The following is a 25208-nucleotide window of genomic DNA, read 5'->3' as shown; positions in this document are numbered from 1 at the left end:
CAAAAACATGGGAAAGGTTATAAACGGTGGCGACCAATTTGAAGAAAACGCTTTAATCTGTGTATTAAGATTTTGGACGGACAAACGTCATATTCATTCTGTTATAAACGGCAAGCGACCATGGCTCATCAGTTTGTTGAAACTTTTTTAACATGATCTGAAAGAAAATGCTTCAATGTCAGGTCTTGCATTATCACTCAATTGGCTTGTTGGGGTTTAATGCTTTAGTTTAGCATGCAGAGTGCAAAATTGAAATGTGCAAACATGAAAAACTGTAATTAGCCTAAAATAACCAATGTGTATGTCAGGGGCTGTAATCATTGCTAGGGGAACAGAGATAGTTCTTTCTAATGATAATGTTTGCACGTTAACAGCTGGCCTTCATCTGTAAAAACAAAAGTTCACTAATAATATGTTAAAAAATACACATCAATTTCCAATTTTATTCAACCCAGTGATTCAAATGAAAGATTAATTTCACAGCATAAAATTTAAATACAGTTGATTTTTTACAAAGGAACAATAAATCGAGTATGCATATCCTTGTCCTCATAAAATCACTAATGTAGCCGCTGCAGTGTATAAATAACATTTCAATTGTTTTTCCTCAATAGAAGAACATCTTCTGGAACAATATTATATTGCCGAGATATTATGTTTATAAGTAGGCCATTCGGCCCATCAGCCTTCTCCCCATAACCTCTGACACCCGTACTAATCAAGAATGTTTCTCATATAAAAGATCGGATTTGTAGTTTAATTGGCTTAGTATAATTGCCCCTAGTGTATGATGGATAATGTTAATGTGTGGGGATCGGACTCGGTGGGACTAAGGACCTGTTTCTGCGCGTGTATCTAAACTGAACTGAACTGGTTCAGCACTGTTTTTATTTCTAAAGAGATGCTGCTTGCCTTGAAATAAATTCCTGTTTGCAATGGATGGCAGAGGATATCTGTGGCACTCTGACCTCCACATCTGTCATCAAAGGCACCTTGGAGTTTGCTCAACCGTGAGCTTGTTGCATTTCCATCCCGTCTCAAATAGGGAAGCTTGCTAGCATGTGACAGTTCACCAAGCAAGCTGGTTGAGAACTGACAAAGCTTATCCAACAGACTCAGTAAAAGGATTGGCTACACTTGGACATACTTTCATGATTTTACAATTGGAACCAAAATGCTCAACCACTTTAGCACTCTAGCTGCTGGGCTGAAAAGGATTGCCTCTTCAAGCTGTCGAACACAGCATTTTGTATGAAAGAACATCACATTCTTTGTACTGGGGAACAGTAACAACTGAACAACACCGACAGCACTTTGTTTTTGGTTCAGTTTAGAGATACAGCGTGGAAACAGGTCCCCTCTGCCCGCCGATTCCGTGCCGACCAGCCTTCCCGCACATTAACATTATCCTACACACACTAGGGGCAATTTACACTTATTCCAAGCCAATTAACCTGCAAACCTGTACGTCTTAAGGGGCTGTCCCACTGTACGAGGTAATTCAAGAGCTCTCCCGAGTTAAAAAAAAAAAAATCAAACTCGTTGTAAGCTCGTAGAATGTACGTAACGGGTACGTCGGAGCCTAGGATGTCTCTTAGCGGCTCGTAACGCTAACGGCAGGTACTCGGGAAACGCAGTAAGCTCGTGAAGACTCGTGAAGATTTTTTAACATGTTGAAAAATGTCCACGAGAGCCCCGAGTACGGACAAGTTGATATTACCGTAACTCTCCGAGTTCGAATCGGGGGAAACTCGTGAGGACTCGTGAATTAGCTCGCACAGTGGGACAGGCCCTTTAGGAGAGTGGGAGGAAACCGGAGATCCTGGAGAAAACCCACGCAGGTCACAGGGAGAACCAGCGATCCCTGTCCACTTGCACTATCCTGCACACTATAGGAATGTGTAATGACTCAAGATCTGTACATAAGTTGGTAAGCACACAGAGCTCAAATACAGAGTGTTGTGTTACCTGAAGCTCAGCAATGAATCTAAAGGGCCTGTCCCACTATACGAGTTTACCCAAGAGATCCCCCAAGTTTAAAAAAAAATCAAACTCGTGGTAAGTACGTAGAATGTACGTAGCGGGTACGTCAGAGCTCGGGGCGTCTCTTAGCGGCTCGTAACGCTAACGGCAGGTACTCGGGGAAACGCAGTAAGCTCGTGAAGTTTTTTCAACGTTGAAAAATGTCCACGAGAGCCCCGAGTACCTACCAGCGGCTATTACCGTAATTCTCCGAGTTCGAATCAGTGGAAACTCAGTAGAACTCTAGAATTACCTCGTACAGCGGGACAGGCCCTTAACTAGAGGCTGGACTAACTGAATAGATAATACCAGACACTCAACCAGATGACTGTTTGAGTGTGCAGCGGGATGCAGTAAAACATGACATGGATCAGCTCAACGAATACTTTATATGGATCAGCTCAACGAATAATTTGGTCGCCCAATTATAGGAAGGATGTCAACAAAATAGAGAGAGTACAGATGAGATTTACTAGAATGTTGCCTGGGTTTCAACAACTAAGTTACAGAGATAGGTTGAATAAGTTAGGTCTTTATTCTCTGGAGCACAGAAGGTTAAGGGGGGACTTGATAGAGGTCTTTAAAATGATGAGAGGGATAGACAGAGTTGATGTGGACAAGCTTTTCCCTTTGAGAATAGGGAAGATTCAAACAAGAGGACATGACTTCAGAATTCAGGGACAGAAGTTTAGGGGTAACATGAGGGGGAACTTCTTTACTCAGAGAGTGGTAGCGGTGTGGAATGAGCTTCCAGTGGAAGTGGTGTCGGCAGGTTCATTGGTATCATTTAAAAATAAATTGGATAGGCATATGGATGAGAAGGGAATGGAGGGTTATGGTATGAGTGCAGGCAGGTGGGACTAAGGGAAAAAAGTTGTTCGGCACGGACTTGTAGGGCCGAGATGGCCTGTTTCCGTGCTGTAATTGTTATATGGTTATATGGTTATATGGTTAGTACTGACGGATCTACACACACTACGGACAATTTACAACTTTTACAGAAGCCAATTAACCTGCACGTCTTTGGAATGTGGGAGGAAAATTGAAATCCCGGAGAAAACCCACACAGGTCCCGGGGAGAACGTACAACTCCGTACAGACAAGCACCCGTAGTCAGGATCGAACCCGTGTCTCTGGCGCTGTAAGGCAGCAACTCTACTGTTGCGCCACTGTGCCACCCTTGTGTAGGAAAGGTCTGTAGATACTGGTTTATACCGAAGATGAACTCAAAGTGCTTGGCAAAATAACTCGGCGGGTCAGGCAGCATCTCTGAGGAAGAGTTCTGACCCGAAACGTCATCCATCATTTTTCTCCAGAGATGCTGCCTGACCTGCTGAGTGTTATTCCAGCGCTCTGTGTCTATCACCAGCACTTGATTTTATTTTAGTGTTAGTTGCCTGAATCAATTCCTGAAGCAATTCCTGAACTGTAGGTCGAAGTCATAGATACATAAACAATAGGTGCAGGAGTAGGTCATTCGGCCCTTCGAGCCAGCACCGCCATTCAATGTGATCATGGCTGATCATCCCCAATCAGTACCCCGTTCCTGCCTTCTCCCCATATCCCTTAATTCCGCTATCCTGAGAGCTCTGTCTAACTCTCTTTTAAGTTGGCTGGGACTATATTCCGTGGAGCGCAGGTGGATAAGGGGTGATCTTATTGAGATGTCTAAAATCATGAGAGGAATCGATTTCCCCCTCACCTTAAACCTATTCCTTCACTCCATAGATGCTGCCTCATCCTCTGAGTTTCTCCAGCATTTTTGTCTACCTTCGATTTTTCAAGCATCTGCAGTTCTTTCTTAAACAGAGGAATAGATCGGGTAGATCCACAGAGTATCTTGCCCAGAGTAGGCGAGGAGAACAAAAGGGTATAGGTTTAAGGTGAAAGGGGAAAAGATTTAATAGGAATCTGAGGGGTAACTTTTTCGTACAAAGGGTGGTGGATGTAGTTGAGGCTGGGACAATCCCAACATTTAAGAAACAGTTAGACCATATAACCATATAACAATTACAGCATGGAAACAGGCCATCTCGGCCCTTCTAGTCCGTGCCGAAGACTTATTCTCCCCTAGTCCCATCCACCTGCACTCAGACCATAACCCTCCATTCCTTTCCCGTCCATATAACTATCCAATTTATTTTTAAATGATAAAATCGAACCTGCCTCCACCACCTCCACTGGAAGCTCATTCCACACAGCTACCACTCTCTGAGTAAAGAAGTTCCCCCTCATGTTACCCCTAAACTTCAGTCCCTTAATTCTCAAGTCATGTCCTCTTGTTTGAATCTTCCCTACTCTCAGTGGGAAAAGCTTATCCACGTCAACTCTGTCTATCCCTCTCATCATTTTAAAGACCTCTATCAAGTCCCCCCTTAACCTTCTGTGCTCCAGAGAATAAAGACCTGACTTGTTCAACCTTTCTCTGTAACTTAGTTGCTGAAACCCAGGCAACATTCTAGACAGGTACATGGATAGGACAGGTTTGGAGGGATATGGACCAAAAGTGGGTGGGTGGGATTCGTGTGACTGGGCGGTCACCGTTGGCCGGTGTGGGCAAGTTTGTTGCAGGAAGGATAGGTGATGGCTATAGAAAGGGTGCAGATTTACCAGAATGCTGCCTTGTTAGAGGATGTTAGCTATAAGGAGAGGTTGTACAAACTTGAATTGTTCTCTCTGGAGCGTCGGAGGCTGGGGGGAGATGTAGTAGAAGTACGTAAAATTATGAGATGCACAGATATGGTAGACAGTCAGATTCTTCACCCCTAGAGTGGAAATGTCAAAGACTAGAGGGCATAGCATTAAGGTAAGAGAGGCAAAGTTTAAAGGAGAAAAGTGAAGCACAGAGTGGTGAATGCCTGGAATGTGTTGCCAGGGATGGTGATAGTGGCATTGTACGGACTTTTATATAGGTACATAGATATGGAGAGATATGCTCATGAACAGGCTGAGGAGGTCTTTCTAACTTGGCATCAAGTTTGGCATGGACATTGTGGGCCGAAGGGCCTGTTCCTGTGTTACATTATTCCAGTGTCATAGAGTCATACAGAGTGCAAACTGGCCCTTCGGCCCAACTTGCCCACACTGACCAACATGTCCCATCTCCACTGGCCCTGCCTGCCTGCGTTTGCCCCATTTCCCTTGAAACCTGTCCTATCCATGTACCTGTCTAAATGTTTCTTTAGCATTGGGATAGCATTATCCTCAACTACTTTGTCCGACAGCTCGTTCAATATTCCTACCACACTTTGTTTGAAATGTTTACCCCTTAGGTTCCTATTAACTCTTTCCCCCCCCTACTTTAAACCCATGTCCTCTGGCTCTTGATTCCCCTACTGAGGACAAGAGACTGTGTGCGTTTACCCGATCTATTCCTCTCATGATTTTGTACACCTCTATAAGGTCACCCCTCATCCTCCTGCGCTATGTTGAAACATGTTTGTTGAAATTACATATTTTTGCATTATGTATCGTTTATAGAAATAATTAAATGTTGTTCAGTTGCATAATCAGTGCCATAGAGTCTAAAGCATGCGACCTGCATGCGGCAAGCGCGACCAAACCGGAAGCGGGGGCCGCGCGGAGGTCGAGTGAGTGACGTGAAGTTCGAGCGAAGTCCGCGGGAAGTTCGCGCATGACGTACGATGTCAAGACACTGCGTACGGCGTTGAGACGCTGCGTATGCCCGTCGATTCGGTGCGTACGGCGTCGAGGCGGTTGTGGGCCGGCAGGCCGTTGCCGCGCGGAATTTTTGAACGGTCAGTTCTTCGGAGCCCCGCGCGATGTCGGGACCAGTGCCGCACAACTCCATACGGCTCCGGTGATTGAAGTGGAACCGGCCCCGCGAGGCCGTATGGCTCAAGCGACCACATTAGTTTGCGCTTGCCGCATGGAGTCGCATGCTCGTGGGACAGGTCGTTTAAATTGATACAGCGTGGAAACAGGCCTTTCGGACCCAACTTGCCCACATTAGCCAACAATGTCCCAGCTACACTCACCCCCAACTGCCTGCTTTTGGCCCATATCCTTCCAAACCTGTCCTGTCCATGTACCTGTCCAACTGCTTCTTAAACGTTGGGATAATCCCTGCGTCAACTGCCTCCTCCGGCAGCTTGCATAATATCAGCAAATGTTAACCACAACATTCTTGAGGTGGAGAGATTTATTTAAAATAAGGGATACAATCTTTAATGCTCTAGTTTAAATTTGCCCCAGAAACAATATCACTAAAACAAATGGTTATTCGATTGGTAATTATGGAACCTTGCTGTGTATAAATGTGCAACAAGGATTTTTTTAAGATTGTGAAAATTTAAAAATTGTTCATCAGCTGTGAAGCCCAAAAATTACTACAGCAATACAACATCTTACCCTTAAAGTTTAGATACCATCAACCTAAGTATTTTTATGGTTATGGGAGTTCATTAAATGAGCAGTTTTATGTGGCTTACATTTAAGGCTTTGGAAAAATATACCTAAACTACAAATTGTTTAATGCTCAGAGCATTAATTATGACATTTGTTGAATTAAAAGGAGAATGTTGAAAACATAAAATGTTATAGGATCTGAATGGATCCCATATGTTCCAAATGGATGCTTCCAATTTTCATGTGTGTTGATATGGAGAGGATGTTTCCACTAAGATTGTAAGATCATAAGTGATAGGAACAGAATTAGGCCATTCGGCCCTTCAAGTCCACTCCGCCATTTAATCATGGCTGATCTATCTCTCCCTCCTAACCCCATTCTCCTGCCTTCTCCCCATAACTCCTGATGACCGTACTATTCAAGAATCTATCTATCTATCTCTGCCTTAAATACAGAAATGGTTGGCGGCGCGACTCACCCGTTGCAGCGGCCCCTACAGCCTGTCTGTCTTTTTTTTATTTTTTGTCTAGTTAAATGTAGTGCTTGGTGTTTTTTAATAGTATTTTTAAATGTGTAAATGTGGGGGGCGGGGGGGGGGGAGGGGGAAACTATTTAAATCTCTTCCTTGTCCGGGAGACCCGACTTTTTCCCTGTTGGGTCTCGGCTGTCGTTGGGGCCTAGCACCGTGGAGCGGCCTCCAACCTGAACGACCCGGGGGCTCGGGAGACTGCGGAGCTGCGGAGCTGCGGATCTGCGGACTCACCATCGTCGGGGGTGGCCGGCCTCGGAGCGTGGGGAGCGGCGGTGACTCGCTGCTGCGGCTCGACTCCTGGGGCTCGGAGGCTCCAGCAACGCAGCCGCAGGTCCGGTGGAATGTGACATCGGGAGCTCGCGGGTCCAGGGGGAGAGAGAGACCGCTTCCCGGAGCTCCCGCAACGCGACTTCTCCAGCCGGTGTCACGGGGTTGGAACAACCCGGACCGGGACAGTACATCACCCGGCACGGCTTCATGGCCGTGGGACTCACCATCGCCCGTGGGGGTTCCAACCTTGGACTTTCAGACCGGGAGCGGGGCCGTAAATCGCCCCGCGCGGCCTAAAATGGCCGTGGGACTCATCATCGCCCGCCTAGGGCTTGGACATCGGGAGAGACACGGAGAACAGGGGAGAGAAAAGACTTGCCTTCCATCACAGTGGCTTCACTGTGATGGATGTTTGTGTGAATTTAATTATGTGTATGTCTGTAAGACAGTGTCTTTGTTTGTATGGCTGTGGAAACAACATTTCGTTTGAGTCTCACTGGGGCTCAAATGATAATAAATTTGTATTGTATTGTATATCCACAGACTTGACCTCCATAGCCTTCTGTGGCAAAGAATTCCACACATTCCCCACCACACTAGCGGGAGAGTCTGGGTTATAGCCTCAGAATTAAAGGAGGTACCTTCAGAAATTAGGTGAGGAGGAATCTCTTTAGTCAGAGGGTGGCGGATATGTGGAATTCATTGCCACAGAAGGCTGTGGAGGCCAAGTCGATCAATATGTTTAAGGTGGAGATTGATAGATTTTTGATTAGTTGATGAGAGGGAAAGATAGATCGTATTAAGGTGATCTACAAAAATGCTGCCTGATCTGCTGAGCTATTCCAACATTTTGTATCCTTTTATGTATTAACCAGCAATCTATAGTTAGGGGCTGCACAGTGGCTCAGCGGTAGAATTGTTGCCTAACAGTGCCAGAGACCCGGCTTCTGAAGAAGGGTCTCGATCCAAAACGTCACCTATCCACGTTCTCCAGAGATGCTGCCTGACAAGTCGACAATCTGAAGAAGCCTATCAACTCTATTCGCCTTCTTCTAAGATGCTGCTTGACCTGCTGAGTTCAGCCCCTGTCCCACTTAGGAGACCCAAACAGCAACCTCTGGTGACCTTGCCCGACACCCAAAAAGAAATCAAGGTCGAGGTGACCTGCAACCTCCTACCACCTCCCACACACAGGGTGAAAACCTTCCTCGACTATGAAGAAAATAATAAGATATATTTGGCTTGTACTATTGTAATGTACTGTACTTCTAATAAATTAGGTGGGGTCGGTGAAGGTACAGCCTGGTGATTGTGGAGGAAAGGGAGGGATTTTACATCGGGGGACGACAAATGGCACAATGGGCTAAGTGTTCGGCTGGCGACCGGAAGGTAGCCGGTTCGAATCCCGCTTGGAGTGCATACTGTCGTTGTGTCCTTGGGGCAAGACACTTCACCCACCTTTGCCTGTGTGTAAATGTAATGTAATTATGTGAAGCACTTTGGGGTCAATGCAAGTTGACTAAAAATGTGCTATATAAATAAGATTATTATTATTATTATTATCATCGGTAACGCTGTCTGGTTGTGTTCCGCCCGCAGGATCGCCGTACAGGGAAAAGATCACAATCGCCATTCTCCAGCTGCAGGAAGACGGCAAGCTGCACATGATGAAAGAGAAGTGGTGGAGGGGGAATGGTTGTCCGGAGGAAGAAAGCAAAGAGGCCAGTGCCCTAGGAGTCCAGAATATCGGAGGCATCTTTATAGTACTGGCTGCCGGCCTAGTGCTCTCCATCTTTGTAGCCGTCGGTGAATTCCTGTACAAGTCGAAAAAAAACGCACAGCTTGAGAAGGTAAAGGACTTGTCCAGGGCCCCCTTGAGTTACTGGAGATTGTACAGTGCAGTCCAGTTGATTTTACAATAGTGCAAATTCTTATTATGTGTGTGTGTGTGTATATATAAATATACATATTCTCTCACGAGAGTATTACTGAGACTTTCAGTGTAGGTTTGCTGAATTTGAACTTTGTACCACTGACAATAGTTAGTGACTTTGTGGAAGCAGCTTTTATTTCATTTTCAAGGTGTATAATAATGATTTTCCTGTTTTAACACAAACGACATCATTCGCTTATTGTGTGAGAAAATGTGAGGGAATTAATAAGCGAGTTCGGTATTCCGACTACGCATGCCCAGGTCATAGGTCACTGGATATAAACATTGGAGGGTGAGGATCTGCTGTGTGTTATATTTGGTTATCAGACCTTCGTTTCAGTGAATGGTTTATGCTTCGTGCTGCTCCGTGGGATCGGGGTCGGGGTCGGGATAGGCAATCAGTTCCACTGGAGCTGCTTGTAGTCTTACGGCATCAAAGGTCCTTGCTGGTGGAGGGTGTTGTGACTCAGACGGAGAGGTTTGGTGGCGGCAGGGGCCGAGCGCCGGTCACCGGCGGGGACGCACGCGGGGCACAACCCGAAACGTCACCCATTCCTTTTCACCGGGGATGCTGCCCGTCCAGCTGAGCCGCCACAGCACCCCGCGTGCACCCTCGCCGACGGCCGGCACTGGGAGGGGTTGGCTAGCGGCCGCTGGGTGGGGCGGGGGGGGGGGGGGCGTGGCCCGCGATGCCAGGTCACAGGCTCGACCCGGGCTGCAGATAAGGCACGGGTCTGTGCTCACTCTCCCCGTCTCCCATTGGCATCTGCCCCTCTCTCTTTCTCGCTGTTACACCTGCTCTCCTGCCACCTGGCCTCAGATTAAATATATTTTTACACATAAATCATGAATAAAGATAAGAATTTACATACAGTTTATGCAACCAGCGTTCATTCGTTTTTTTGTTTATAGCGAGTGACCTTTGACAAATCCCATGATTCCTTGCGTTTTTCGGAATACCAAACTCGCTTATTCTAATGGTGCACGAATAACTCCGCTCGCAATGCCCTCCATTTTTGTTCCATCTCTCTGAACTTAGAACTGCAAAAAGAAAAACTTTTCCCTGTTTACCCTGTTGTACATGGTCTTCGATTCAATAAATGCAATTGTGTTTAGTAGTCATTGGCACTTCAGTGTATTTCAGTGCAGAGGAGGGCCATAAAGAGGTAGCAATGTCACCCTGTTTAATAAACACAGATACAAGAAAGCAGAGTGCATGAAAACAGCAGTCATTCAATCCATTTCTCAATTCATGTACATGTTGCCACTGATTCAGTGTATGTCAGATAATATGCTTTGGTAGCTGAATTCATGTTTGTCATTTATAACATTTTTGATTCATGTTGTGTTATTATTTAACCATGAGGCTCCGTCTCCGTTCTGCATCTCTTGAATTTTCCGTTCTAATTAAACACTGTTTTCATCCATAGAGGTGCAATGATTACCATGCCGATCCTAGATGCAATCAAATGTGTAGGAAGGAACTGCAGATGCTGGTATCAACCGAAGAAAGACCCATAAAAGCTGGAGTAACTCAACGGGTCAGACATCTTTCATTAATTTGTTCTATATCTCTCTGTATCACCATCTATATCTCTCGTTTCCCTATCCCCTGTCTCTCAGCCTGAAGAAGGGCATCAACCCAAAACGTCAGCTATTCCCTCTCTCCAGAGATGCTGCCTCACCCGCTGAGTTACTCCAGCATTTTGTGTCTACCTTTGGTTTAAACCAGCACCTGCAGTTCCTTGCTACACAAACTATGCATAAGATTGTTTCTTAAACACAGGTTAAAATGCGTCGGAAGGAACTGCAGATGCCGATTGAAATCGAAGATAGGCACAAAAAAGCTGGAGTAACTCAGTGTGTCAGACATCATTCATTAATTTGTTGTATGTCTCTCGGTATCACTGTCAATATCTCTCGTTTCCCTTTCCCCTGACTCTCAGTCTGAAGAAGGGCATCGACCCGAAACATCACCTATTCCTTTTCTCCAGAGATGCCGCCTGACCCGCTGAGTTACTCCAGCTTTTTGTGTCTATCTGGGTGCAATAAAGTCAGGTCTTGCTCTTTCTCTGGCTGTGACGTTACAGCAAGTACGAATAATCCTGGGGGCAAACTTTACCCCCTTGACTGCAGATGACAGATTGATCAAACAGCTTCACACTGATCGCCATCATAAACATTTAACATTAAGTTGGAGTTAAATTTACTCACAGAGAAAATATGTTCAGTCACTTGAACTGCAATTAATATGTTTATCCATCTTCATGAAGCCCTAGGCTTTTTAAAGATGTCACAGTGGCACAGCGGTAGAGTTGCTGCCTTACAGCGCCAGAGACCCAGGTTCGGGTGCTGTCTGTACGGAGTTTGTACTTTCTCCCCGTGACCTGTGTGGGTTTTCTCCGGGTTTTCTCCCTTGTTCCAAAGACGTACAGTTTTGTTGGGTAATTTGCCTCAGTTAAAAAAAATGGTAAATTGTCCCTAGTGTGTAGGATAGTGCTAATGTACGGGGATTGCTGGTCGGTGCGGACTCGGTGGGCCGAAGGGCCTGTTTCCGTGCTGTACCTCTAAACTAAGATCACAGCTCCAGCAAAGAGGAAACCAGAGGGTGATAGACTGTTGTACTCATTGCACTTCTATTTTTGTTCCTGTCATTTTAACTGATTTCTCCTGTTTATATTTGTCATGCAAAACTTACATCTTGTCACGTGTCGACATTTTTTCAGGACTCATTGTGCCTCGGGGGTTAAGTTGCCGGATGGGTGGTTTCTTCGCATCTCATCACCTGAGTGTCCTAATGAGTGGCAGAAGGAGTCACGTACTGATTAGAGAGCAAAGTTGGGGGGCTGAGCCATTACTGTGCAGTCATTTATCAGGTTACGAGGGTTGACTGATTTACTGTGGTCAATCATGGAACACGGAATTGTGAAATCCACTGTGTGTGTAGGGGGGGGTCTTTGAAAAAAAAAGACATATCGCTTCAATGTTCTTTTCTGTATTCCTTTGCAAGATAATGTACCTGTTCCCTTTGCCAATTTAGACAAGAGGTCACGGGCTGGGAAGTGGGGATTAGTCGAAGTAACCTTTAGCCAGTTTTAACTCAATGGCTTCCATCTGTGCCATAATTCAACAAGTTGAAATCTAGACTTTGTGAATATTGAAAATTCATAAGTTCTTAAGTTCTAGGAGCAGAATTAGGCTATTCGGCCCATTGAGTCTACTCCGCCATTCAATCGTGGCTGATCTAGCTCTCCCTCTCAACCCCATTCTCCTGTCTTCTCCCCATTCACCTCTGACACCCGTAATAATGAAGAATCTGTCAATCTCCGCCTTAAAAATATCGATAGACTTGGCCTCCACGACCGTTCGTGGCAATGAATTTCAGAGATTGACCACCCTCTGACGAAAGAAATTTTAAAGAAATGAAGATTTAAAATTTAAATTTAAAGAAATTGAAGTTCGTCCTTTAATTCTGAGGCTATGATCTCTGGTCCTAGGCTCTCCCACTATTGGAAACATCCTCTCCACATCCACTCTATCCAGGCCTTTCGCCATATGGTAAGTTTCAATGAAGTGTGTCCCCTCATCCTTCTAAGCTCCAGCGAGTACAGGCCCGGGGGCTCTGGTCCTAGACTCTCCCTCTAGTGGAAACATGGTCTTCTTTACTCTTCTTTAATTGTGTAATTTTGTTCTCACTGTTTGTGATCTTTGGGAACACCCTGGCTGGCTGGACGAAATAAAATCTAGGCTTGCCAATGCCGAACCCGTTGTGAGTGTATCAGGTGTTGACGGTCCCCTTGACTTGCCCATTCTACTTGATTGAAGTCAATTGGAAGTTCGGAACACCCAGAACCAACATCTAGTAATTGTTTCGATTTTTTGTTTAGTTTATCGCCACATGTCCTGAGCTACAGTGAAATGTTTTTGTTGCATGCTAACCAGTCATCAGAAAGATAATACATGATTACAATCAAGCCATCCACAGTGTACAGATACATGATACAGGGAATAATGTTTATTGCAAGATAATGTCCAGTAATATCATTGTAAAGATAGTGACATTGACAGTAGTTCAGGACTGCTCTCTAGTTGTTGATAGGATGGTTCAGTTGCCTGATAACAGCGGGGAAGAACCTGTCCCAGAATCTGGAGGCGTGTGCTATCACACGTCTACACCTCTTGCCTGATGGGAGAGGGGGGAAGAGGAAGTGGCCAGGGTGCGACTCGTCTTTGGTTATGCTGCTGGCCTTGCCGAGGCAGCGTGAGGTGTGGATGGAGTCAATTTAACACTGACACCCACCAACGAACTTCTAGAGTGGAGAACAGTTTGACATAGAAGTATATAAAATCAGAAAAGTCACAGATATGATAGACATTCAGAACCTTTTCCCCAGGATGAAAGTACATTAAACCCTCACAGCAGAGTTGCGAGGAGATTAAATACTTGATTGTTATATATATATATATATATATATATATATATATGTATATATATATATATATACTAGACCAAGTGCAGACCCGTTGGGTCTGCTCCACCAACACACCCGTTCCCTACCCGTAGCCCCCACGTGAGACGTGGTCCTCCAACTCAAGCCGTTGCCGAACATGAGATTCCAACACTCTGGTATACCAGAACCAAACACAGTCAGTCAATGAGAAAAAATATGTACCAATCCAGAATCAACAAATTTACCCCCCAGGTAGGCAAAATTTACCCCTTGGGAGTAAATTCACCCCAGGTTGGCAACCCTTGCCCTATTGCCATCCTAAAAGACCTGCAGAACCCAGAAGGTGGTGGTGGTGACAGCATTTGTGATGAGAAACAGTGATGATGTTTTAGGGTCAGTCACCTTAAATCAAAACTAAGACAAATCAGAAATCACACCTATGGCAGTGATAGATAGATTCTTGATTAGTATGGGTGTCAGGGGTTATGGGGAGAAGGCAGGAGAATAGGGTTAAGAGGGAGAGATAGATCAGGCATGGCCTAATTCTGCTCCTATCACTTATGAACGTCGATTTAAAGTCCTCACAGAAGCCGCTTGACTTACTTTAAAGGTCTTTCTTCCTCGGAGTGCAGAAAGTTGAACACCTTATAGAGGTGTATGAAATCACGAGGAGAATAGCACAGAGTATTTTACCCAGAGTAGGTGAATCAGAGGACACAGGTTTAAGGTGAGAGGGGAAAGATTCTATAGGGGGACATCTATGTCGCTCAGAGGGTGGTGAGTATATGGAGCGGGCTGCCAGAGGAGATAGTTGAGGCAGGTACTATAACAACCTTTAAAAAGAGATATGGACAGCAACATGGCTAGGAAGTAGTTAAAGATGTGGCCAAATTCCTGCAGGAGTGGCCCAGTGTAGATGGACATCGTGGTTTGCAAGGGCAAGTTGTGCCAAAGGGCCTGTTTCCATGCTGTATGGCTCCATGAATCTGTTGAGTATTCCCAGCTATTCTCTCATGGTATCATTCATTCCCATAGCTTCTTGCAGTTTGTACAGGGGTACATTATTTTAAAATAATCCCGCTGCTTTTGTTTGATGGGAAGAAACGTACTAAATATTTTATTGAGATGTAAAGGACTGCAGATGCTAGAATCTTGAGCAAAAACACAAAGTACTGGAGTAACTCAGCGGGGCAAGCAGCATTTCTGGAGGTCATGGATAAGCGACGTTTCGGGTCGGAAACATCATGATAGGTGACGTTTCGTAAGTTCATAAGTGATAGCAGAATTAGGCCATCAAGTCGACACCGCCATCCGATCATGGCTGATCTATCTTTCCCTCTTAACCCCATTCTCCTGCCTTCTCTCCATAACCCCTGACACCCGTACTAACCAAAAATGTATCTATCGCTACCTTCAAAATATTCATTGACTTGGCTTCCATAGATTCAGATTCAATTTTAATTGTCATTGTCAGTGTACAGTACAGAGACAACGAAATGCATTTAGCATCTCCCTGGAAGAGCGACATAGCAAATGATTTGAATAAATAATAATAAGTGTCCGGGGGGGGGGGGGGGTGGTGATTGGCAGTCACCGAGGTACATTGTTGAGTAGAGTGACAGCCGCCGGAAAGAAGCTGTTCCTCGACCTGCTGGTTTGGCAACGGAGAGATCTGTAGCGCCTCCCGGATGGTAGGAGGGTAAACAGTCCATGGTTGGGGTGAGAGCAGTCCTTGGCGATGCTGCGCGCCCTCCGCAGACAGCGCTTGCTTTGGACAGACTCAATGGAGGGGAGCGTGGAACCGGTGATGCGTTGGGCAATTTTCACCACCCTCTGCAATGCCTTCCGGTCGGAGACAGAGCAGTTGCCATACCATACTGTGATGCAGTTGGTAAGGATGCTCTCGATGGTGCAGCATAGTCTTCTGTGGCAAAGAATTCCACAGATTCACCTCCCTCTGACCAAAAAAATTCCTCCTCATCTCCTCCCGAAAGTAACATCCTTTAATTCTGAGACTATGATCTCCGGTCCTAGACTCTCCCAATAGTGGAAACATCCTCTCCACGTCCACTCTATCCAGGTCTGGACCTTCATGGATAGGCAACGTTTCAGGTCATGACACGTCTGAAGGGCCCCAACCCGAAACATCTCAGATTCACGTCCTGCAGAAATGGTGCCTGACCCGCGGAGTTCCTCCTGCACTTGGTCTTCTATACAAAATGTATTTTGTGTTCAATCTTTTGCCAAGATTGATAGGGCAATAAGGAAAAGGGATCTAAACTAACATGTAAATTCGCTTAAGATAGACACAAAATGTTGGAGTAACTCAGCGGGACCGGCAGCATCTCCGGATAGAGGTAACGGGCGACGTTTTGGGTCGAGACCTTTCTTCAGACTGAGGGTCATAGAAACATAGAAAATAGGTGCAGGAGGAGGCCATTTGGCCCTTCGAGCCAGCACCGCCATTCATTGTGATCATGACTGATCATCCGCAATCAGTAACCCGTGCCTGCCTTCTCCCCATATCCCCTGACTCCACCAGCCCCTAGAGCTCTATCTAACAAATACACTTTTAAATTCATCCAGTGAATCGGCCTCCACTGCCCTCTGTGGCAGAGAATTCAACAAATTCACAACTCTCTGGGTGAAAAAGTTTTTTTCTCATCTCAGATTTAAATGGCCTCCCCTTTATTCTTAGACTGCGGCCCCTGGTTCTGGACTCCCCCAACATTGGGGACATTTTTCCTGCATCTAGCTTGCCCAGTCCTTTTATTATTTTATTTCTGTGAAAAACCTAGAAGCCCCCGGTTCCTCTGAGGGTCCTTCTATCCAGAGACGCTGCCTGTCCCGCAGGGGATATGGGCTCTTAAAAACAGGGCTCTTAAAAATAGCGGAGTCAGGGGATATTTAAAATGATGAGAGGGATAGACAGAGTTGACGTGAATAAGCTTTTTCCATTGAGAGCAGGGACGATTCAAACAAGAGGACATGACTTGAGAATTAAGGGACAGAAGTTTAGGGGTAACATGAGGGGGGACTTCTTTACTCAGAGAGTGATAGCTGTGTGGAATGAGCTTCCAGTGGAAGTGGTGGAGGCAGGTTTGATTTTATCATTTAAAAATAAATTGGATAGATATATGGACGAGAAAGGAATGGAGGGTTATGGTCTGAGTGCAGGTAGATGGGACTAGGGGAGAATAAGTGTTCGGCACGGACTAGAAGGGCCGAGATGGCCTGTTTCCGTGCAGTAATTGTTATATGGTTATATGGGGAGAAGGCAGGAACGGGGTACTGATTGGGGATGATCAGCCATGATCACATTGAATGGCGGTGCTGGCTCAAAGTGCTGAATGGCCTATGCCTGCACCTATTGTCTATTGTCTGTTGAGTTACTCTGACATTTTATGTCTATCTTCGGTGTTTAAGCCAGCACCTGCAGTTCCTTCCCACACAGGTTGAAATTGCTGTCTCTTCAAAGCGTCTCATTTTCAGTCTTTAACCTTTCCCCCCGCAGAGGTCCTTCTGTAGCGCCATGGTTGAGGAGCTCAGGTTGTCCCTGAAGTGCCAGCGGCGACTGAAGCACAGACCCCAGCCACCGGTCATAGTGAAGACGGAAGAGGTGATCAACATGCATACGTTCAACGACAGGAGGTTGCCCGGCAAGGAGACGATGGCATGAAGTGTCGCGAGTCCACACCCAGCACAAACAGTGATCTTTGTTCCCAATGACCTGCAAGAGTGTTTCCTGTGGAAATATGCAAACCGTGCCGAACAAGCGAGTTACCTCAAGTTGCCGTGTCGAGAAACAAACAAGTAAAATAAGAGACCTACCACATGACAAACAGGGTGATCAAAGCCAGGGTGATCCTGAAACCTTGTGAAGGACCAAAACTTGCAAATAAAATAAAGACTTTTTTTTTCCCCCTTCTTCCTTTCCTCTTCATCAGTGATAGGAGCAGAATCAGGCCGTTCGGCCCATCAAGTCTACTCCACCATTCAATCATGGCTGATCTATCTCTCCCTCCTAACCCCATTCTCCTGCCTTCTCCCCATAACCCCTGACACCCCATCATCCCACCTCTCCCCCCCCCCCCCCCCCCCCCCCACCCGCCCCGCGCCCCGTACAGGTTAATAAATTGTGATGGGAATGGAAAAGAGGGAATTTAAAAAAAAACCTAGGAAAGAAAACGGGAACTGACGTGGAGCTTTAGCTGAAGTACGACGGTGCTGATATAATGTGCAGTTGCCATAGCAGAGGGCCACTCAGAATTATGGAGGGCAAAGGTGACAGAGAACCTTGGAAACACGGCGAAAACCTTCTTGTGATTGCTCAAGTGTTTCCAGGCAACGCAAAGGCAATAAACGTTTTCTGTCGGCTATTCGTTTTTCTTTCTCAAGAAACAAAACAAGGATCGGACTCCGACGAAACCCTCCAAAACGTAGAGCGACCGTTAGTCGATTAACCTTGTTAAACAATGAGTGGGTCGTGAAGTACTTCTCCCAGGCTTGGACCATGAGGTAGGGTTTAACGTTTCGGTTTGCATACCTCGTTGTGGTACCCAGATGAATGTGTGTTTCTTCTCTCCCCTCCCCCCTGGCTTGTCGGAAGCAGCCCTTTCAAGTTGTGTCACCCACCTCTCGACTTGGGTTGACACCAGACCTCTCGACTTGGGTTGAATCTGCCAAGATTAATATGGATATAGGATTGTTCATCGACATGACCCACCCTCTCCCCCCCTCCCCCCCCCCCCCCCCCCCCCCCCCCCTTCTCCATGGTAATACTACTGCAGGAGAATATTTTGTAGAATGCACTAAATCTCAAATCACCACTGCTACGACCTCCTTGTGGGCAGTTTTTCAAGATGTTCATGTTTATTTGTGGAAATGCAAGATTTATATGAAAATAGTTTTTGTATGGAATTTTTGTAATAATTTTTATCAAAAAAAATGAACACACGGGCACTAAATCTCAATGGGTTTCCAATAGGCTGATAGCATACAGTGATGAACTATTGTGTGTAATAAAAAAGGCAACGTCTTGGCCATATCTTGTGATAATAAATGAAGTCCACACTGTGTATTGTCTGGAGTTTATGCACAAAGAGACAAGCGATGGAATACAGCAAAAGAAAAAAAAGATATCTGAAGATTTCACACTCATTGGTTTACACGGGGTGGTTGGCGCTCAATTACAGTGTGCTTTGCTTGGGCAGCTTACATCCCAGCTTTGTGAAGAAGGGTCTCGACCCGATTACTTTTCTCCAGAGGTGCTGTCTGACCCGCTGAGTTATGCCCCCGTCCCACTTAGGAAACCTGAACGGAAACCTGAACGGAGACTTTGCGCCCCACCCAACATTTCCGTGCGGTTCCCGGAGGTTGCAGGTGGTTGCCGGAGGTTGCAGGTAGTGGAAGCAGGTAGGGAGACTGACAAAAACCTCCAGGAACCTCCGGGAACCGCACGGAAACCTTGGGTGGGGCGCAAAGTCTCCAGAGGTTTCCGTTCAGGTTTCCTAAGTGGGATAGGGGCTTTACTCCAGCTTTTTATGTCTTAGAATATTGACTTCTCTAACTTCAAGTAACCCTTACTTTCCCCCCTCTCTCCGTCCCTCCCCCATCCTAGTTCTCCGATTAGTCTGACTGTCCTCCTGATTAAAGTTTATCTTTGAATGCCTCGTTGTCAACTTCCACACAGCTGACAATAATCTAGTCAACATTTTCCTTCATCTTCGTACCCCTTTGATGTCTCGTTTTCACACCTTACCCATCCATATCTCTATGTCTCCCTCTCCCCTGACTCCCAGTGTGAAGAAGGGGTCTCGACCCGAAACAACACCCATGCCTTCAGTGAAGTGACACTCCAGCATGTTGTGTCTATCTTTGGAAGTGTGTCTTATCTCTTTTTTCTCCTGATGTTATTGGGGAAATATTCTGAAAGAAATTCAGTGAGTAGTGCAGAGTTGAAAAATATAGTGTTTATCCACATGCTGACAAACGGTGTGAAGTAGATCAAATTGTGTTTAATGTAATCGCAGCGAGTAATGTGAGAAAAAACATAGGGAAATTGAATACATTTCATGTCTCTGACATCAAAGAATGCTGGACATATTGGAAAAACAGTGGAAACGGGTAAAAATAAACTATTCAATATTTCACACTAAATATTTTACACTGGCTGTTTGGTGCTCAATAAAAGCGTGTTTTCTCCTGATATTATTGTGCAAATATTCTTAAAGAAAATTCACCAACTAGTAAAGATTCCCTTTAAAAATCGAGCGGCATGGTGGTGTAGCAGGAGGAGCTAGTGCCTTACACCGCCAAAGACCGGGTTCAATCCTGACTACGGTTGCTGTCTGCACGGAGTTTGCATGTTCTCCCCGTGACCTGCGTGGGGTTTCTCCGAGATCTCCGGTTTCCTCCCACACTCCAAAGACGTGCAGGTTTGTGGGTTAATTGGCTTTGGTATAAATGTAATAAAATGTCCCTCGTGTGTGTAGGATAGTGTCAGTGTGCGGGGATCGGTGGGCGGAGGGGCCTGTTTCCGCGCCGTATCTCTAAATTAAATCGAAAAACTAGCGCAGAGAGAAAAAGCTGGTGTTTTTCCACTTGCTGATCAACAGTGTGAAATAGATCAATTTGTGTTCAATGTCCTCGCATCAAGAAATTTCAGAAAAAAGATCGGAAAAACATAAATTTCATGTCCCTAAAATCAGAGAAGGCTGGACATTTTCTCTCTTTTCTTTAACAACATTCCCCCCTTTTGCCCACATCCTCATGGTATGGTATGGTACTTTATTTGTCTCACATAAGAGCAGGGAGGTTCTACTGCAGTTGTACAGGGTCTTGGTGAGACCACACCTGGAGTATTGCGTACAGTTTTGGTCTCCCAATCTGAGGAAAGACATTCTTGCCGTAGAGGGAGTACAGAGAAGGTTCACCAGACTGATTCCTGGGATGGCAGGACTTTCATATGAAGAAAGACTGGATAAACTCAGCTTGTACACGCTGGAATTTAGAAGATTGAGGGGGGATCTTATAGAAACTTACAAAATTCTTAAGGGGTTGGACAGGCTGGATGCAGGAAGATTATTCCCGATGTTGGGGAAGTCCAGAACTAGGGGTCACAGTTTAAGGATAAGAGGGAAGTCTTTTAGGACCAAGATGAGAAAATCATTTTTTTACACAGAGAGTGGTGAATCTGTGGAATTCTCTGCCACAGAAGGTAGTTGAGGCCAGTTCATTGGCTATATTTAAGAGAGAGTTAGATGTGGCCCTTGTGGCTAAAGGGATCAGGGGGTATGGAGAGAAGGCAGGGATAGGATACTGAGTTGGATGATCAGCCATGATCATATTGAATGGCGGTGCAGGCTCGAAGGGCCGAATGGCCTACTCCTGCTCCTTTTTTCTATGTTTCTATGTTTCTATACTGCGGTACAGTGAAATTCATTTTTGTACAGTCCACTACAAGTATCAGGATACATAAGCACTCAGATACATGTTAAATAAGCAAGTGTACAAAAAGTTCCAGGTGAGGCAGAGGTTCACCTCCTCCAACCACTGCTTCAACCGCATCCGCTGCTCCAGGTGTCAACTTCTCCACATCAGTGAGACCAGGCACAGGCTCGGCGATCGTCTGGCCCAACACCTCCGCTCAGTTTGCACTAACCTACCTGATCTCCCGGTGGCCCAGCACTTCAACTCCCCCTCCCATTCTGAATCTGACCTTTCTGTACTGGGCCTCCTCCATTGCCAGAGTGAGGCCCAGTGCAAATTGGAGGAACAGCACCTCATATTTTGCTTAGGTAGTTTACACCCCAGCGGTATAAACATTGACTTCTCAAATTTCAGATAGTCCTCGCTTTCTCCTTCCTTCCCCTCCCCCTTCTCAGCACTCCTACAAGCCCACTGTCTCCGCCTCTTCCTTTCATTTTCCCGTCCCCCCCCCCCCGCCATAAGTCTGAAGAAGGGTCTCAGCCCAAAACATCACCTATTCCTTCTCTCCATAGATGCTTCCTCACCCGCTGAGTTCCACCAGCATTTTTGTCCACTTTCGATTTTTGCAGCATCTGCAGTTCTTTCTTGAACAGTGTACAGCAGTAGTACACTGAGACAGTGGATTTGGCGTATTATCCCAGGAATTAGTAGGTTAACCTATGCTGAGCGTTTGTCAGCACTGGGCCTGCACTCGCAGGAGTTTAGAAGAATGAGGGGGGACCTCATTGAAACACATACAGCAATGCATCGAGCCTGCACCGCCATTCAATATGATCATGGCTGATCATGATTCCTTGTTTCCTGGCCTTCACAAGGAACCGCAGATGCTGGTTTAGAAAAAAAGTCACAAAATGTGGTAGTAACTTAGCAAATCAGGCAGTATCTCTGGAGAACATGGATAGGTTGACATCACTGGAGAAACACAGATAACATCTTTACACATTCTCCGGAGATGCTGACCGATGCGCTGAGTGCCCCAGGGAGCGGCGTGAGTGTCGCGGGGAAAACGCGGGCCCCATCCACCCGCCGAACAACCGCTGGCACCGCCACAGGAGCGACGACCGACGACTGGAACGCGCCCCGGTTGGCCCGACTCACACCACGGGCCTCCCAGGGGACTGCGGAGAAGGAGCCTCAGTGGAGGCAATGATGGGAGCCTCGGCGTCGGCAGTGGGAGCCTTAACGCCAACAGGAGCCCCGCCGGTGGTGGGGCCTCAGCAGCAATGGGACCCTCGGCAGCAGCGAGACCCACCATCATCGGTCGATGAGCGAGAGGGGGGGAGGGGAAGACAATGGTGTCCTGGAGTGGGGGAACCGCCATGAGGGACTTTGGGAGAACAAAGGGGGACCTATTGTGGGGGGGAGGGGGGAACTCTCTAGTTTAGAACCCTCTGTCCAGTGGATAAGTCTGTGTTTGTTTGTTTATTTGTTCATTTGTTCCGGTGAAGGGGCCAGACAACGGTCGCTTGCCTCTTTCTTTTAGTTTTCCCATTTATTTTCAAGTTTTTCACGTGCCTTGTGTGTTGTGACTGTCGGCAGACCAATCTCCCTCCGGGGATGTGTAAAGTTTTATTGTATCGTATCGAGTTACTCTGGCAATTTGTCTCTTTTTTCCCAGGCCTTGAAGATGACTGGCTGGTCTTTGCCTGCCGTGCTTTGTACTGCCTCTGCTCTCTCTCAGCTATCTTCCCCACCACCCTCCCCCATCCGCGAACACCGTCAGACTGAAGAAGGGTCTTGACCCCAAACGTCACCTATCCATGTTCTCCAGAGATGCTGCCTGGCCTGCTGATTTACTCCAGAACTTTGTGTCATTTTGTGAGAACCAGCATCTGCAGTTCCTTGTTCCTACCTGGTTCGCTGCTGGGTGTGATGGTTAATTTATGGTGAGATCCTTCATCAAATAGGCCTGGAATCAAATTCCATCCAGTGCAGCCTTTACCTCGAAGATAGACACAAAATGCTGGAGTAACTTACAGAATATCACGTATAGAATCTGTACTCACCTTTAACATCACATCCTGGTTCACCCTCACCTCTGTCAAAGACAAATCAAAGCTTTCCCGGATCATCAATCAGGCAAGCAAAATAACTGGCAAAACTCAAAATCAATTATCAGTACTCCACACCCAGGCAGTTAAAAGGAAAGCCAATCTCATTACACAGATCCCACCCACCCCCTGCACAAGTCTTTCCAACTTCTGCCATCAGGCCGCCGATATAAAGTCCCCCCATCCAAGAAAAACATCCACAAAAACTCATTCATATCCATTGCCATAAACAGCTTAAATAAAAAATGAACAATGGACAAATTGACCCTGACGCATTGTCACTTTACACGTATCCACAACTTTTATCTTGTCCATTTTTACAGTTTTTAATCTTTATATTTGCTTTTAAGATCGATACACACTGTGTGTGCTCGCAGAAATCTGTGTTGTATGACTGCTTATCAGTACATTGTCCTGTCTGTATGTTGAGCCACGTCAAAGAAGGTTTTCTGTTACGACAGACAATAAAGTTTTCTGAATCTGAATCTGAACTGAACTCAAAGGGTCAGACAGCACCTCTGGAGAAAATGGAATGTGATGTTCGGGTCGAGACCTTTCTTTACACTGAGATCTTCAGAGCTTCTCTCAAGAGATGCTGTCTGACCCACTGAATCACTCCAGCATTTTGGAGCTGGAGTGACTCAACAGTTTAAACCAGCATCTGCAGTTCCTTCCTCCACAGTCTTCACCTCTTTGTCTCTATCTGAAAAGATCCTGGACCCAGTGAGGTTAATCATAGTTCAAATATTGATGCACAAAAGTGTCCAGTTTCAATATTGTGTAGGAAGTGTGGTATTATGCAATAATAGTGTAAGGCTGAGCAGAGGGGCACTAGGACCCTGTGTGCCAGAAGCCAGGCTCTAGTAACCGGATGTGTCTGGAACCCAGGGTGTGGGCAGTTAGAGAGAGAGGCCTGGGCTTACACGAGGCTGTTGCAGTTGCTGCTGCTGTTGTACAGATTAAAGGTATACTCTGTTTACGTCGTGGTACGAGCCTTATTACAAGCATAACTCGACAGGAAGGAACTGCAAATGCTGATTTTTTAATCAAAGATAGACAGAAAATGCTGACTAAAGAAGGGTTCCAACCCAAAACGTCAACTATTCCTTTTCTCCAGAGATGCTGCCTGACCCGCAGGGTTACTCCAGCAATTTGCGTCTTATCTCCAGTATCAATATTGTTTGATCAGAACGGGTGAAATAGCTCAGAGGGAACACAAAGAAGGCAAGGGTGAAATCGAAATGCCATGATAGGCCGTGTCGAAAGGAACTGCAGATTTTGGTTTACGAAGATAGACACAAAATGCTGGAGTAACTCAGCAGGACAGGCAGCGTCTCTGGAGAGAATGAATGGGTGACGTTACGGGTCGACATACTTCTTCAGACTATTTCCTAAGATTTCATCCTATATTTCACAAGTTATTGACGATTCAAGTTTTAAAAAAAAGGCAAAACACGGTTCTCACACGCAGCCTTTTTCCAGGACTATCCACTGACAATGTCACAATCCCACTCACAGTGCACCAATCACATTGGGCTATCAAGCTGTCGAGTGGCACGTTGACATCACAATGGGACGTTGCCAACGGTAACAGCAGTTTCTCACAGACAGCCTTTTTCCAGGAGCTTCCTGTGATGTTAATCACAATGGGCTCTCAAACTACAGCACCCTCTCCCCTCTCCCCTCTCCCCTCTCCCCTCTCCCCTCTCCCCTCTCCCCTCCCCCCTCTCCCCTCCCCCCCCGGGTTATTCATCCCCTCCCACCCCTCACAATCCCCCTCCCTGGTAAATCACCCCTCCCCCGCCTCCTCCCCCCCCCCCCCCCCCCCCCTTCCCCCCCACACCCCCCGCCCCCCCCCCCCCCCCCCCCCCCCAGGTTATTGATGATTAAAGTTTCAAAAAAAGACAAAACCACCTTTTAAAACACCAACTTACAGTGACGTCACAACACCCCCCCCCCCCCCCCCCCAACAGTACAGTGAAACAGAATATTCCACCACCTTCCATTGGCATCAGGAGGAGGCCTCATTTCGAAATCAGCTTCATCAGCTGCCCAACGCACACCAACGGGTTTGCACTTAGTCCAGTTG

At 46.2% G+C, this 25208-nt stretch overlaps 1 protein-coding gene across 2 annotated transcripts in view; it reads left to right on the top strand.

Moving 5' to 3' along the window:
• The window catches only part of LOC129696915 (glutamate receptor ionotropic, kainate 2), a 589849-nt gene extending 572218 nt beyond the window's left edge, over window positions 1-17631 (top strand). The window contains exons 15-16 of one of the 2 annotated variants that reach the window (XM_055635016.1): window positions 8793-9043; window positions 17092-17631. In XM_055635016.1, the coding sequence (XP_055490991.1) occupies window positions 8793-9043; window positions 17092-17256 (416 nt within the window). In that variant the 3' untranslated portion in view covers window positions 17257-17631. Of the gene's footprint in view, window positions 1-8792; window positions 9044-10556; window positions 12064-17091 lie in introns of those variants that run through there. The other variant, XM_055635015.1, reaches the window with a different exon arrangement.
• Window positions 17632-25208: the final 7577 nt, after the last annotated feature.

Source organism: Leucoraja erinacea, chromosome 5 (assembly GCF_028641065.1).
Source record: "Leucoraja erinacea ecotype New England chromosome 5, Leri_hhj_1, whole genome shotgun sequence".
NCBI lineage: Eukaryota > Metazoa > Chordata > Chondrichthyes > Rajiformes > Rajidae > Leucoraja > Leucoraja erinaceus.
The sequence above is the reverse complement of the archived record's forward strand: the minus strand, read 5'-3'. Positions and strand labels throughout refer to the sequence as shown.